At 42.8% G+C, this 15,521-nt stretch overlaps 1 protein-coding gene across 1 annotated transcript; it reads left to right on the top strand.

Moving 5' to 3' along the window:
• The first annotated feature begins 2,468 nt into the window (after positions 1-2,468).
• fgf19 (fibroblast growth factor 19) lies at positions 2,469-5,602 on the top strand. Its single transcript, XM_068046924.1, has 3 exons — positions 2,469-2,789; positions 3,561-3,664; positions 4,007-5,602. The coding sequence occupies exons 1-3, from the start codon at positions 2,522-2,524 to the stop codon at positions 4,304-4,306; spliced, it is 672 nt and encodes a 223-aa protein (XP_067903025.1). The 5' UTR covers positions 2,469-2,521; the 3' UTR covers positions 4,307-5,602.
• The last annotated feature ends 9,919 nt before the right edge of the window (positions 5,603-15,521 follow it).

Below are 15,521 nucleotides of genomic sequence, written 5' to 3'. Positions count from 1 at the left end.
CAGCCAAACCTAATTTTGTCCCCACCAGATGTATGACTATCCTGGGTCACTACTATGAGCCTCAGTCCTCTGGGATAGGGATTTTGATCAGGACAGTGGGAGGATTCCTTATCATAATGTCTTTAACGTCTACCTGAACAGGCAGACAGACCTTTGGTTTAATATTGCATCCAAAAGATGGTACCTCCAACAGTGCAAGACTTACTTAGTATTGCACTCAATTGTCAGCTGAGATTAAATTCTCAAATTCTGGACTGGAGTTTCTATCTCCAACTTTCTGATTCAGAAGCAGGAATGTTGAGCCAAACTGACACAATTTCAAATCAAATAATCTCTCAGCATTCATGATTCAAGATTAAATTGAATGGTGGATGATTGAAAAGGCATATGAGAATACTGAGTAAATGTGATTTAAACTATTTGCTTGCATGGAGATTAACTCCAACGTTGACTGGTTGAGCAGAGTGGCCTGTTTTTGTGTTGTAAATGCAATGAAATTTCTACATACTATTTCGATTCAAACATGAAGCATGGCCACATGGGCTATGTACCTAAGGATAGGCAGCATAGAATGGAGCATAAGAATTGAACTGCACCCCAGCAAGAGGTTTCAAAGGAAGTAGGGTAAAATTGGAGAGAAATATTTCAAAAGTTAGTGCAATTGAGATATATGTTTTGATGCAAAATGTTTACAAGTGCTGTCAAGCTAAAGTTGTTTAACACAAACAACTGTCATATTAGATGGATATCATGTACTGCTATACATCCTAGGCACAGCATGTTGAAAATACCAATGAAATCTGCCTAGATTATCAATAAACTCTTCTAGAACCAGAAGTGGTGGGGGATTTACAGGAGATTTGTTAGCGATAGGAAGATTGCTGGAGCAAATATCTCCTGAGATAGAAATCTTAGTCTGCAAACACATCAATTTTCAAAAGCATAAATCTGTATGGAGAGAGAAATATCAACATATGCCCAGGCCAACCAGATTGTCAAAAAGTGAACAAAGGCTTGGGGAGAGGAGGAGACCAATGATGGATGCATGAGGCAGGACTCAGGAGGGAATTCGAAGGAGAAGTACTGAGTGGGCAAATGGGAGGCATAGGTTTCAGAGACAGATGCAGAGAGTGGTCAAGCGGAAGGAAAGGGGAAATCAATGGCATTGAGTGAACAAGATGATCTATGTAAACAGAGAAGGCTGCCAACAAGATAAAAGAGGCTCCAACAAAGAGACAGAGACTGAGAAAATCAAAACAAAGAGGGAGAAAAGCAAAGAGACCGAGAATCAAAGAGAAAAGACAAAAATCAAAGAGGAAAGCAGAAGAATCAAAGGCAACTGAGAGACAGGGTAAGAGAAAAAAAGAATGAGCTAAAACCGTATAATATGACTCGCTTTTCTTTTACACTGCTTATATTCACTGGTGTGGGTTTTTTTGTAGACACACAATTTGCACAAAAGTCTCACTTTAAAGTTGGCCATTAGTTCTTTAGTTCAACCCTTGCGTGTAAAGAGAATAATGAAATATGTATGAAATGGATCCCCTAAAAAGAGGAGAGTAGGGTGGGATGAAGGAACAACCCAGTCTACAGGAAAAGCCCGATCAGAATCCATGAACATTGATCTATGCAACAATATAATGAAAAGCTGAATAACCAAGAGGTCGTTGCCTTTTAACCTGTCACCACTTTGTCAGAGGTTTTTTTTCCCTTTGACTGGCTCTGTATGTTATGACAGAGCGCCCTCAGCAGGTTTGTGCTGAGAAAAGTGTCTGACAAAAGTCTTTCACAAAGTGCCCAGCATGTCTGTGATATTCCCCACAAAACAAGAAGCGCGACGATTTACGGACGAAATCAGGAACGATTTCCGAATCATTTCTGAATCATTTTGTGTTCATATTGAAAAAGAAAATAGAAACACATAAAACTGTATTGCCTCGAATGGTTGTCCTTCTTTTCTTCCATTAACTGAACAATTCTGTGCTTCCTCCCGTGCAGAAATTAGTTTCACAGTGTTTTCTCATCTATTAATAACCTCTAAACACCCACTCGCTCTGCAGTATTCCGATTATTATTTTCAGGCCCCAAAAATATTAACACTCAAATTCTTTGATTATTGTAATGGTTCATGCCCTTTATTTCTCTCCCGCAACTTTCAGGATAAATTGGGATTTTGTATGAAATGCCCCCCGTTTGCTGTATTTAATACCGTTACTCTTCATATAAACTACAGTGCAGGTGACTGCATGCTAAAAAAAAAAGTTGTTCAAGGTTGGGATATCCCCAGCACTCTATGATGCAATGTATAATGACACTTGAGGGGGCGGGCGTTTAAAAAATACTATTATGACTGAGTGTCAAATAATTCTTTTGGGAGCAGGCGTATCGATTTTACTGATAACGATTAGAACCTTTAAAAGGCTGAGACCCAGCTCTCTAATCAGTGCATTCGAGGAGAGATCAGAGAAACCGGGTTCTGTCTGTTGGTTCACCAAAGTCTCTTGTCTGCAGTTTACCGGAGATGTCCCTCAACCTGCTGGACCGGTTCAAGATGTGGGCGGTGGTGCACAGACTGTGCTTTGCTCTCGTCTTGTCCGAGCTGCCCTTTGCGATGGTGGGGCTCTCGATGCCGTCGCCGGATGCCGGGCCACATGTGAACTCCGGCTGGGATCAAACCATAAGGTTCATGTACTTATACACCACACAGAGCAAAGGCAGCTTTATCAGCTACCACCTGCAGATCAATGAAGATGGCACAGTAGACGGCAACAGCGAACGGAGCGCACACAGTAAGGACACGCTCAAGTGAAAAACAAACACCGATAGGAGCTTCCCACTTCGGGAGCTATCTATTGGTATATGATGGAGGGGGCGGTGTTATTTAGCATTACATGTAAAAACAGAGACTGTCAAGATTTCAACCTCTACCATGATTGAAATCTGACTTCAGGGCTGTGTAGGAATGAGAATTGGTGTGGAGCAGATAAATATTACAGCCTCTTTAAGCAAGCAGCTGCAGTCAGATATTTACAATACAGCCCAGCTCCAGGCAGTAGCTACACATGACCATTTGTTTTACATTTTTATGACAATTTGCAACACTTAAAAGGGGGGGGGGGGGGGGGAGAGAGCAGTGTGGGGACTAGCAATTAGCTTCCAACGTGCTGTGAGTTTAAAATGTGTCACTCAAATTGAAATTTGTTGGGTGAAATTGTCCCCTAATTTCACAGTAAAGGGCGGTACCACGGTAACTGTGTGTTCCTAACCTACTCCTCAGTTTAACAGGCAGTGGAGGGGAGGAGAGCAAATGGTGAAGGGTTATCACATAACTGGTTTCCTTTTTCCCTGGGAGGTTGAAGTTTCAGATTTCGAAATAGAAAACAGAAAGTTAAACGAACAGCCGCCGATGCCGTTTAGAGATATTAATACATTTGACAGCAAGAAAAGGCGGGCGAAACGGTCAAAATCACTGTAGAAACCGGAGTTTCAGAAGATGCACCAAGTTAGCAAGCAGAAAGGGGACTTGCACCGACTGTTACCCTGTTGATCTTGTATTACAGGTCTTCTTGAGATAAGGGCAGTGGCTCCGGGAGTGGTGGCGATTAAAGGCTATCGCAGCGGTCGCTATCTGTGCATGGAACACGACGGCAGGCTGCTCGGCTTGGTGAGTCCTCATTTGGAAAAAAAAATGCAGCAACTTCACCTACAGTGCACAACAATGTGGCCGTGCGTTTTTGAGTGTATGTGTGGAGGGGCGGGGTGTGGAGTTGTCGCTGATTTCAATAGTTATTTCACAAAACAATTACCTAATGGTCTGGAGCAATGACTCCTTATCTGAGCATCCGAGCAGCAGGTTTATTGTGGTTATTGACCTCAGAGTTCACTGACCTACAGATCCACATGGCAGCCCCTGGGCGCCAGGTTTTGTCAGCTGTCAGTGGAGAATAAATGAAAACACTTTGGCTAATTGCTCCCTTTTTATTTCCCCCTCTGGTTTTTATTGTAGCTATCTTACAATGAAGGTGACTGTTCATTTAGAGAACGCTTGCTGTCTGGCACCTACAACTTGTACTGGTCGGAAAAATATGGAGCTGCCGTGTCCTTAAGCAGCAGGAGGCAGCGAGCCCACACAAGGGGAAGAGCATTCCCTCCCCTCTCTCGGTTCCTGCCCATACGGACCCCGATGCCTCTTCTCCCGGACCCCGCCACCGACTGCAGCGAAACTCCTGCACTCGACTCGATCCCGTCTTCAGTCATTCAGACCGACAGCATGGATCCTCTGGACTTCACATACGAAGCCACATGAATACGTTTCCTTCCACCCATCATTGCATTGCACTTTTGATTAATTGTTTGACTGTTTGCTACCTTGCTCTGCTGACGAGGTTGCAGTGTCTGATTATGAAGAGTCTCTTGGTCACTTTCAAGATTTAAAAAAAAAGGTAACTCTGGTATCTGAGTGCCAGCCTCATTTTAGAAGGGATTCTCAGCATGAATATTTGACTCCAATACAAGTGAAATGCTGAATGAGTGTATGTGCCGGCAGCATTGGGGCTGCAATGTTATAGACATATGTAAAGTGCAACTCTGCTGGGAACAGGGGTAGAGGGTGCAGTGTAAACCCTTATCGTAAGATTGGGATGAAGGTTTAGAAGTGTAAACGTTCATCTTAATATTGGGGTGAAGGGTGCAGGGTAAACCCCATTGTAGGATAGGAGATAGAGGGTTCAGCATTGTAAGATTGGTGATGAAGAGTGCTGTTTAGAACTCCTGTAGTAGGAAGAGGGATTATAGGTTCAGAGTAAACCATCTCCGACAAGTGGGGATAGAGGGTGCAATTTAAACCTAATATCTAAGGAGCAGGGTTAGAAGGTACAGTTTATACATCTACCCGAGGAGAAAGGATGGAAGGTGAAATATGAACTCTTTCTGCTAGATGGGGAGTTCGGTTTAAGCTGTGTGTCCCACTAGAAGTGATACAGTTTAAACCCCATCAGTTAGTTCCCAGTGACTTTTCTGAGGGAAAGCAGTGGGGGCAGATTGTGCAGTTCAAACATATTGTTGCGAGAGAGAGGTTTAAAGGTTACAATTTAAGTCCCATTCCTGGGACAAGTGTGAAACAGCTTTAAAAACGAAAACCTCACAAACTGGAACAGTAGCATTAAGTATGCATATAATATCTGACGTACAAGTTTATTGTTGAATCTAAAGGAGTTTAGAATGAAAGAAACTGACTGCAAATTCATCCAAACAAGCACTTGGCCATTACTAAGGTATTTATAATTAACTTATTGTATACAGTGGTTCCTTTTATTTTGTTACTATATTTATGTACATATTTATACGTTTTCCAGCTTCCTGTAATTCAGTTTAAATGGACCTGTGTTCATAGAAGGCTAATGTATTTTTTTTCGCTTGAATGATTAAGAAATAAAAGCAAACTACTTGAAGTTACATGCCAAGATTTGAAGAGTCTGTACTTAATGGACAATTTTAATAGACAGTCAATTACTGGTGTCAGCTGATGGAATGAATCTGCCAGTTCCTGCATAGGTTTCATTGCATACTTCCATATTGTGACTAAACAGTAAGAAATTATATGTTTTTGTGAATTAAAATAAAGTGTAGATAAAATTCCATAACAGTTTGTCTACATTCCTTTACTTACATCCCTTTATATATATATATATAGTGTGGGTACAGTCCATTCTACTGAAAGGATGCACTACAGCAACTCACCAAGGCTTCTCTGACCTGTGATCACCATCACCTAGAAGGCCAAAGGCAGCAGATACATAGGGACAGCATCACTTTCCAAGTTCCCCTCCAAGTCACATACCATCCTGATTTGGAAATATATCGCCATTGTTTCATTGTCCCTGGGTCAAAATCCTGGAAATCCCTCCCTAAAAACCTAATGAGAGAATCTTCACTACACAGACTGCAGCAGTTGAAGCAGGCGGCTCACCACCACTTTCTCAGAGGCAATTAGGGATGGGCAATAAATGTTAGCCTGGTGAGCAACGTCGATACCCCATAAATGAATTAAAAAAACATAGTTTTTCAATAGTTACCTTTAGACATAGCACATGTAATCTCTTTTCTGTGAAACATCATTCCTAGTACCTTCCTTTCATTCTTTCCCATCAACACTTCTCTCCTAAAGGAAAGAACAACAAAATGAACAGGCACACACCAGATAAAGGCTTCTCAGTGCTACTGTAAAAGTTATAACAGTTCTAATCATGTTTCTAAACATTGAATGGAGTATGTGCTTATTAACATTGATTGCCGCTATTATACTGCAGCTGCCAGTTTGGTCTTTAGAGTGCTGCACTGGCGGGCAGTCATTAAGGCGGGGCTAAAATGTGGCGAGTCGAAGAGACTTAGCAGTTGGCAGGAAAAAAGACAGAGGCGCAAGGGGAGAGCCAACTGTGTAACAGCCCCGACAATCAATTTTTTCTGCAGCACCTGTGGAAGAGCCTGTCACTCTAGAATTGGCCTTTATAGCCACTCCAGGTGCTGCTCCACAAACCACTGACCACCTCCAGGCACTTACCCATTGTCTCCCGAGACAAGAAGGCCAAAGAAGAAGACTGAGTTATATTACCCTGCTTTCGCTCCTCAGATCAAAGGAGGAAAGTTATATTAGAACTGTATAAAACACTAGTTAGGTCACAGCTAGAATACTGCATATAGTTCTGGTCACCGAATTACAGGAGGGTATCATCACACTAGAGAGGGTACAGAGGAGATTCACGAGAATGCTGCCAGGACTGGAGAATTTTAGCTATGAGGAAAGATTGGATAGCCTGGGTTTGTTTTCTTTGGAACAGAGGAGGCCGAGGGGAGATTTAACTGAAGTGTATAACATTATGAGGGGCCTAGATAGAATGGAGAGGAAAGACCTATTCCCTTTGGCAGACAGGTAGATAACCAAGTGGATACAGATTTAAAGCAATTGGTCGAAGGGTTAGAGGGGAGTTGAGGAGAACTTCTTTCACCCAGGGGGTGATGGGGTCTGCAAATTGCTGTCTAAAAGGGTAGTAGAGGCAGAAACCCTCATCAAATTTAAAAAGTACTTGTATGTGCAATTGAAGTACTGTAACCTACAGGGCTATACACCAAGTGCTCAGAAGCAGATTAGGCTGGATAGCTCTTTTTTGCTCAATGGGCCGAATGGCCTCCTGCTATCCCATAAGTTTCTATGCTTCTATGATTCAGTGGTGAACATGTGAGAATGAAGCCATTGATATTAAATTCCATTTGTCATTCCTCCACCCTTCAACTGATTTTGTCCACATATTTTTCAGTACTCTCAATCTCCCCTGCAAACCTTAGTGTTATCTAAAAATGTTATAACACTCCCTAATAGTGCAAACTACAGTGATCAGGAATCCAGAACGGCCCCTTGCACAAGCCAAGGCACTTCCCCTCACCCTCTATTATCTATTGCCAAACTCATTTCAATACAGCTATCAATCCAACTTTTCATTGACTCCACCAGCCATTGTCACCTTTCAGAATTAATCAACATAATTGAATCGAATGCAATTTGATCATTTGATTCAAATATCTTTCTTAGCTGCTTCACCTTAGATGACATAGTCTGACAGAATTCCAGTACATTTGTACATGATCTATTGATTCTAAGCCTTTGTTCACTATCCCTTATCATCTTTGTGCATTCATGATTGCCTAGATGGTAAATCTGCTAGTGTGAGAGGACCATGCTTCATCTGCAGTGTGCCTAGTGGAGGATAGTGACAATGTTTGCAGCCTCATTATCACAACCACTGGGACCAATTTTTACCTTCCCTTCGCGCCATTTTTTAGCGTGAAGGGGACAGTTGCAAGACAAATATCAGAAAATATATTGCCATCTGGCCATTGGAAGCCTGCACCTCTACAATTTTTGAACATGTCTTAATTTGAGTGGACAGCACTCCTATCCAATAAATATCATGCAATTTACACCTGGACTCCATTTTTGACCGACTCAGCCCAGCCAGCACTCCTTCCTTATCTCAACAACAGCCAGTACCAGCAGATAAAGGGGCACTACCCTGCCATCATTTAAATTGCTGTAAATATTTGGCAGACATTGTGCTTGTATTTCTCAGTAGTTTTGGGTGTTGAATGGTTGGGATTGTTTTGCTTGTAAAAGCCAGACAACCTTCGGAATCTTAAGACTGTATTGGCCGCAATCTTTTTTTCTGAACGTAGGCATCCCTTTGGCCGTTCCACCCTGCCTAGGGGAAAGAAAGATGTACATTTATGTAGTGCCTTTCACAACCTCAGAACATCCCAAAGCACTTTCCAGCCAATGGCGTACTTTTGAAGTATGATCACTGTTGTAATGTAGCAAATGCGGCAGCCAATTTTCACACAGCAAGCTCCCACAAATAGCAATATGATCATGAACAGATAATCTGTTTTAAGGGTGCTGGTTGAAGCATAAATATTAGCTGGAACAACAGGGAGAACTCCCCCCTCTTTTCTTCAAAATATTACCATGGGATATTTTACAGCCAGTTGAGATGACAAACAGGGTTTTAGTTTTAACATGTTACCTGAAAGGCAGCACCTCTGACAACATAGCCCTCCCTCTGTACTGCACTGTCAGCCTAGATAATGTGCTCCAGAATGGTACCTGAACCCACAGTCTTCTCACTCACTGGCAAGAGTGCTGCCTACTGAGCCACAGCTGACACCTAACAGCAGAAGAACAGAAGTAATACCATATAGGGATCCACCTGCAGGAAGACTCCAAACAGTGTGTATAGACTCAGATTTACATACTGGCACTTCTCAAAGCAGCAGTGCCTTAGGTGGTTGTTGTGCTTCTCCAGGGGACTGGCACAGACCTGTGTTATCTCCTCACTGAAACTGGAACACACAGCTAAAGCTGGCACATGTTATGAACATACAAAAATGATGGACAGGAAAAGATCAGCTGGCCCACCAAGTGTGCCCCACACTCATGATGACTGGAGCATTGTGAATAGACACTTCCTATCCATCACCCACCCCTCATCAAAACCCCGCACATCCCCTGCAGCTGTGTAATCTCTTGGGAGAGGCAGGGGGGCAAAAAAACACCCAGGGGTATTAATGTGGAAAAAACTTTGGAAAATTCCTTTCTGACTCCTTCAGATGATCAAAATCAGTCCAGGAGATTGCATTAGCTATGCACACATTACTTGTTAATCCACTTGCCTACTATATGAAGTGATCTGTGCCCCAGCCAAGAACTGGTCTGGCTCCATCTTGAAGGTGTGCAGAGGGTCAGCACCCATTACATCAGCCCACAACCTAATCCAGAGGCTTACTACTCACTGCTGTCGTCAATGTTACTATGGCCCTCAGTTTCTTTGCTTTCTGCTCCTTCTTGGCTGCAACAGCAGTTAATCTGCAGCTCATGCTTGGAGGTGAGCGATCCAATGCTCGCTAAAGCAAACGTTTTCATCATGTGCCCCATGGACAGCAGGATAGGGCTCTGGGGTTTGTGCAGGTTGTAGGCTTCCCCTGTGTCTAGGACCTCATTAGCTGCACACACATAGCCCTCTGAAGATGAGCCCAGTATCTTCATAAATTGCAAGGGATTCCATTCCATTAATACACAATCAGTAAATGATCACCAGCAGTGTATCATGTACCTGCTTTCTTGGCAGCTGCCGTGACACTTTTATTTTGCTCCAATTCTTCATTCTCCACATGCTTTGCTGCTGCAGCTGGTTGCTTGGGCATAAGGGCTATCCCCTGCATATTTGGCTCTTAACACCTCTCAGAAACCAACAGACACTGGCCAAACTACCACCACCAGATCCACAGGTTAACTAGATCCAACATCAAGAAGACCATTGTAGTGCTTGAGCATCAATTCTGCTGCCTAGACAAGTCAGGTGTCAGCCATAACACAGTGGGTAACATGTTTACCTCTGAGTCAGAAGGTGGTGGGTTCAAGCTTGACTTAAGTACAAAATCTAGGCTGATACTTCAGTATAGTTTTGAGGGAGTGTTGCACTGTTAGAGGTGCTGTCCTTTGGGTGAGATGTTAAGTCAGGCTCTGTTTGTCCTCTCAGGTAAACATAAAAGATACAATGCACCTTTCAAAGAAGAGCAGGGGCGAACACCTAGTGTCCTGGCCAAAATTTATTTCTCAAACAATATAAGTGAAACAGATTATCTGGTTCTTATCTTATTGCTGTTTGTGGGAGCTTGCTATGTGCAAATTGGCTGCTGCATTTCCTATATTACAACAGTAACTACACTTCAAAAAGCAATTCTTTGGCTGTAAAGTATTTTGGGACATTCTGAGGTTGTGAAAGGCAATATATAAATGTAAGTTCTTTTTTTCTTTCAATACAGCGCAGAAAGAGTGTCTTGCATGATAGTGGTTTGCTGTATGCTGCATAACTTTGCTCTGTAGCGGAGACAACATATGGAGCTACCACTGGATGAGGACCTTCAACCAGATGATGAAGATGATGCAATGAGTATGACCTGAGTGTGGGAGAGCACCAACTGTAGCCTGCAGCCAATAGCCCATACCTGCTGGAAGTCCCAGAAAAATAGCATAAATAATAATTTTCCCTCTTTCTCTAGTGGTCTTGAAGTTATGTCAGGAGACCAGAAGAGAACCTACAGAATGTCAGGACCTGAGTGTTAGAGGTTACCTAGCTGTGGTGGAAGAATTCTCAAGACAAGCGGACAGAGTAATCCTGCCATCATCCACTGTCCATACTTCTAGTAGGGGTTGTTTTAAAGCAATTAGGAGCAGGGACCCTGGCTGATTTTCCCATGGTCAATGCAGACACCATATGGCCAATTGTAATGCCCTCATTGTTGTTCTGGCTGAGGTCAGAGGGTTCACAAGTCTGGATGGCTCAAAGATCTCTGAGCTAAGTGGACACTCTGGCTTTGATGTATTATCAGATTTATGATAGGATGCAAATACTCTGAAAACATGAACAAACCCTCATTAATGAAATATTCAGATACCCAAACCCACAATGTAATACCTGTTATGACTGAGGCGGGAGAAGTGCACTGATTATTTTAGTTTCACTTCTCCATGGGTCACAACATATATTTAAAATTTTTCCCACTTACCAATACAGTCAATCATAGACTCTATTTTTATCCTAGATTAAAACATACCAATCAGATTTCTTTAATAAACAACAACATTATCAGTTTATTACAAAACAAGTCTTAACCAGTTATGACGTAAAGCATAAACACACAAATTTAAATATTAAAGTTCCCTTTTTACCTTAACCCCTCACACTTACACAAACATACACTGGTTAACTGGAAAAATAAAGGGCTTTTTGTTTTTGGAGCTCTATTACAGACAAAAAAACTTGGGCTGAATATTTGCTTATTCTTGCAGAAACAGCAAATGAGATATGTTGTGTTCCAAAACTGGCATACAGTCTGGCCTCCAAGTACATGTAGACGGATCACTGGGATCTGCTAGAACAGTTCTTTTCAGGTGGCGTTGAGAATTAATTTAGCAGATTTTTCTTCAAAGACAGGAGATGACATAAGTTGACACAGTGAACTTCTCAGGGTCTTTTAAAGAGGTGCTGGAAATCTGAGCCAGGTTGTGGTCTGCTCTCCTTCCTTGAGAATTCTCTTCTCTCCTTGGAAGTTCTCTCCCTTTTTATACATTTCAACCTCAACTCAAAACAATTCAAAAGTGAAACTGACAACAGGAGTTCAACCTTTTGACCTCCATCAATCTTGAACTGTCACTTCTTTGTAAGCAACTTCCCCAGATGCCCAAAGTTCTCTGTTGTTTATTGAGCTGGAAGTCAGGTGGTTTCCTGGAAAGGCTTATTGCTGTTGCTGGAAGTCAAGTGGTTTCCTGGAAAGGCTTGTTTTTCTCATAAGACGTCTCAGTGCACCTTTCTAAAAAAACATTTCCAGGGACTGTTTTTCAAAGTCAAGTGGCCTTTACATGACCCCCTTTGAAAACCCCAAGTTTAACATTTCTTCAATCTTTCAAAAATTAATCCTCAAAAAAATATATTTAACAAAACACAGAGGCACTTTCATAACAAATGCTACAGCATTCCTCCTTCAGAACTGTATTGAGCACAACAGGAAATAATGGGTAAATGAGAGGGTGCGATAGTGAAAGAGAAGGCAACTGTGCCACATAAGCTGTTGTGACAATAAAAGCTTGTTCCAGAAACGCAATTATGAATCATTTTTAGTTGTTGCTCTTCTATGCATTACAGCCATAGATTTTCAGTTGTAAACCAGATGTCATACTTTGCCTGTGGAGAAAGAAACAGAGTTAACGATTCACATCAGATAGAGAAGAGTCCTATCCTACTCGAAACGTTAACTCTGTTTCTCTCTCCACAGATGCTGCCAGACCTGCTGAGTACTTCCAGCACTTTCTGATTGTGTTTCCGAGTTCCAGTATTTTGCTTTTATTATATCGTACTTTGCCTATTTGGCTGGCAGTGCTAAAGCAATACACTTGTCCTAGTTAGGCATCTTATCAAGATTATTGCAATAACCTGAATAATACTGCTTTATGGCATAAAGGCAACTTTCATAGTAGCAAACAGCTACCAGTATTACATGACCTCCTGTTAATCAGCAATCCTCAAACTCCGTAACTTTCACAAGATGGTACCAAGCAAGATAAAGGTGCTGCTTCCTATCCCTGTGCCAGTGCCGCACATTCTTTGATGTTGCATAGTTAATAATTTGCAATAGGCTGTACGAAATTACATGTTATTGCTTGTGTGAACTTTCACATCATTATTAATTGCATCAGTTGCCCCAATAAATAAATTTCCAACAAAAACATCTAATTTACAGTGGTGTCCATGTGCAGAACACATTCAGCAACTCTGCACTCATGTAGTTGGAATTTTCTGGAGAAGCGTGCGGTGTGACTTATGCTGTTAATCAGATATTTGCGTTCATCTCGCACTAGACTTAACGTCAAAATTTACTGGAAAATTGATCCAGCTGCAGACCGTTACGATCAATAACCAATCAGGGACCTCAATCATGGCCCAACCAATTGCTTACCCTGCAGACAAACCACAATGCACTATAAAACAACAACATCTTGCATTTTACATCACACCTTTAAGATGGTAAAATGTCCCAAGGTGCTTCACAGGAGCATTACCAAACAAAATTTGCCACCAAGCTACATAAGGAGATATTAGGGCAGGTGACTAAAAGCTTGGTCAAAGAGATAGGTTTTAAGGGGTGTAGTAATGGAAGAAAGTGACGGATTTCGGGAGGGAAACCAGAGCTTAGGGCTGTAGCAGCTGAAAGCATGGCCTCCAATGGTGGAGCGGCTAAAATCAGGGATGTGCAAGAGGCCACAATTGGAGGGGATCAGACATCTTGGAAAGTTCTGGACCTGGAAGAGATTACAGAGTTAAGGAGGGGTGATGTCAGGGAAGGATTCGAAAAAAAAATTAAATCAAGATGTTACTTAACCAGGAGCCAATGTGGGTGTTCGGGACTTGGTGCGATTAGGACAGGGGAAGCAGAGTTTTGGATGACCTCAAGTTTACAGAGGGTAGAATGTGAGAGGCCGGCCAGGAGTGCATTGGAACAGTTAAATCTAGAAATAACAAAGGCATGAATGAGGGTTTCAGCAGCAGATGAGGTGAGGCAGAGGCAGAGTGAAGTGATGTTACGGAGGTGGAAATAGGCGGTCTTTGTAATGGTGCGGCTATGTAGTCAGAAGTTCATCTTGGGTTCAAATAGAACACCAAGGTTGCAAACAGTCTTTTTCAGTCAGAGACAGTTGCCAGGGAAAGGGATGGAGTTGATGAATCAGAAGCAAAGTTTGCAGAAGGGACTGAAGACAATGTCTTCGGTCTTCCAAATATTTAGTTGGAGAAATTTCTGCTCATCCAGCACTGAATGTTGGGCAAGCAGTTTACCAATTTACAAACAGTGGAGGGGTTGAGAGAGGTGGTCTTCAGGTAGAGTTGGGTGTCGTCAGTGTTCATATGGAGGCTAATGTAAGTCGCTGAACACACTAGCTACAGCAAAGGGCCCTAACAGCAACACAGCTGTAGTACTGAAGACTTGTACCCCAGAACTAGCCGCACCTCTAGACAAGTTGTTCTAGAAGAGCTACAACATTGGCATCTACCTGCCAAAGTGGAAAATTGCCCAGGTATGTCCTGTCTACAAAATTCAGGACAAATCTAATCCAGCCAATTACTGCTCCATTAGTCTAGTCTCAATCATCAGCAAAGTGATAGAAGGTGTTGCTAACAATGCTGTCAAGCAGCACTTACTCAGCAATAACCCTGGTTCCACCAGAGCCACTCAGCAGCTGTCCTCATTACAGCCTTGGGCAAAACATGGAAAAAAAGGGCTCAATTCCAGAGGTGAGGTGAGAGTGATTGCCCTCGACATCAAGGCAACATTTGACCAAAGGCATCTAGGAGCCCGAGCAAAATGAGTCAATGGGAATCAGGGGGAAAACTCTCTACTGGTTGGAGTCATACCTAGCAAAAAGGAAGATGGTTGTGGTTGTCGGAGGCCAATAATCTCAGTCCCAGGACATCACCGCAGTTGTTCCTCAGGGTAGTGTCCAAGGCCCAACCATCCTCAGCTGCTTCATCAATGACCTTCCCTCCATTATAAGGTCAGAAGTGGGGATGTTCGTGGATGACTGCAAGTGTTCAGTACCATTCGCAACCCCCTCAGATACTGAAGCAGTTTGTGTCCGCATGCAGCAAGACCTGGACAACATTCAGGCTTGGGCTGGTAAGTTGCAAGTAACATTCCCGACACACAAGTGCCAGGCAATGACCATCTCCAAAAAGAGAGAATCTAACCACCTCTCCTCGACATTCAACAGCATTACCATCGCTAAATCCCCCACTGTCAACATCCTGGGGTTTAACCATTGACCAGAAACCTAACTGGACCAGCCATATAAATACTGTGGCTGCAAGAGCAGGGTCAGAGGCTGGGAATTCTGCGGCTAGTAACTCACCTCCTGACTCCCCAAAGCCTGACCACCATTGACATAAGTTAGGAGTGTGCTGGAATACCTGGATGAGTGCAGCTCTAACACTACTCAAGAAACTCGATACCATCCAGGACAAAGCAACATACTTGATTGGCACCCTATCTACCACCTTAAACATTCACTCCCTCCAATATCGGCTCACAATGGCAGCAGAGTGTACCATCTACAAGATGTACTGCAGCAACTTGCCAAGGCTTCTTTAACAGCACCTTCCAAACCTGCAACCTCTACCACCTAGGACAAAGGCAGCACGCACATGGGAACACCACCACCTTTAAGTTCCCCTCCAAGTCAATCACCATCCTGACTTGGAACTATATCACCGCTCTTTCTCCTTCACAGTTGCTAAGTCAAAATCAAGGAACTCCCTCCCAACAGCATTGTGGGTGTACCTCACCGCATGGACTGTAGTGATTTAAGAAGGTGGCTCACCACCACCTTCTCAAGGACAATTAGTGCTGGGCAACCCACATCCCAT

The sequence above is a fragment of the Heterodontus francisci genome, chromosome 14 (assembly GCF_036365525.1).
Source record: "Heterodontus francisci isolate sHetFra1 chromosome 14, sHetFra1.hap1, whole genome shotgun sequence".
Classification (NCBI taxonomy): Eukaryota; Metazoa; Chordata; class Chondrichthyes; order Heterodontiformes; family Heterodontidae; genus Heterodontus; species Heterodontus francisci.
The sequence above is the reverse complement of the archived record's forward strand: the minus strand, read 5'-3'. Positions and strand labels throughout refer to the sequence as shown.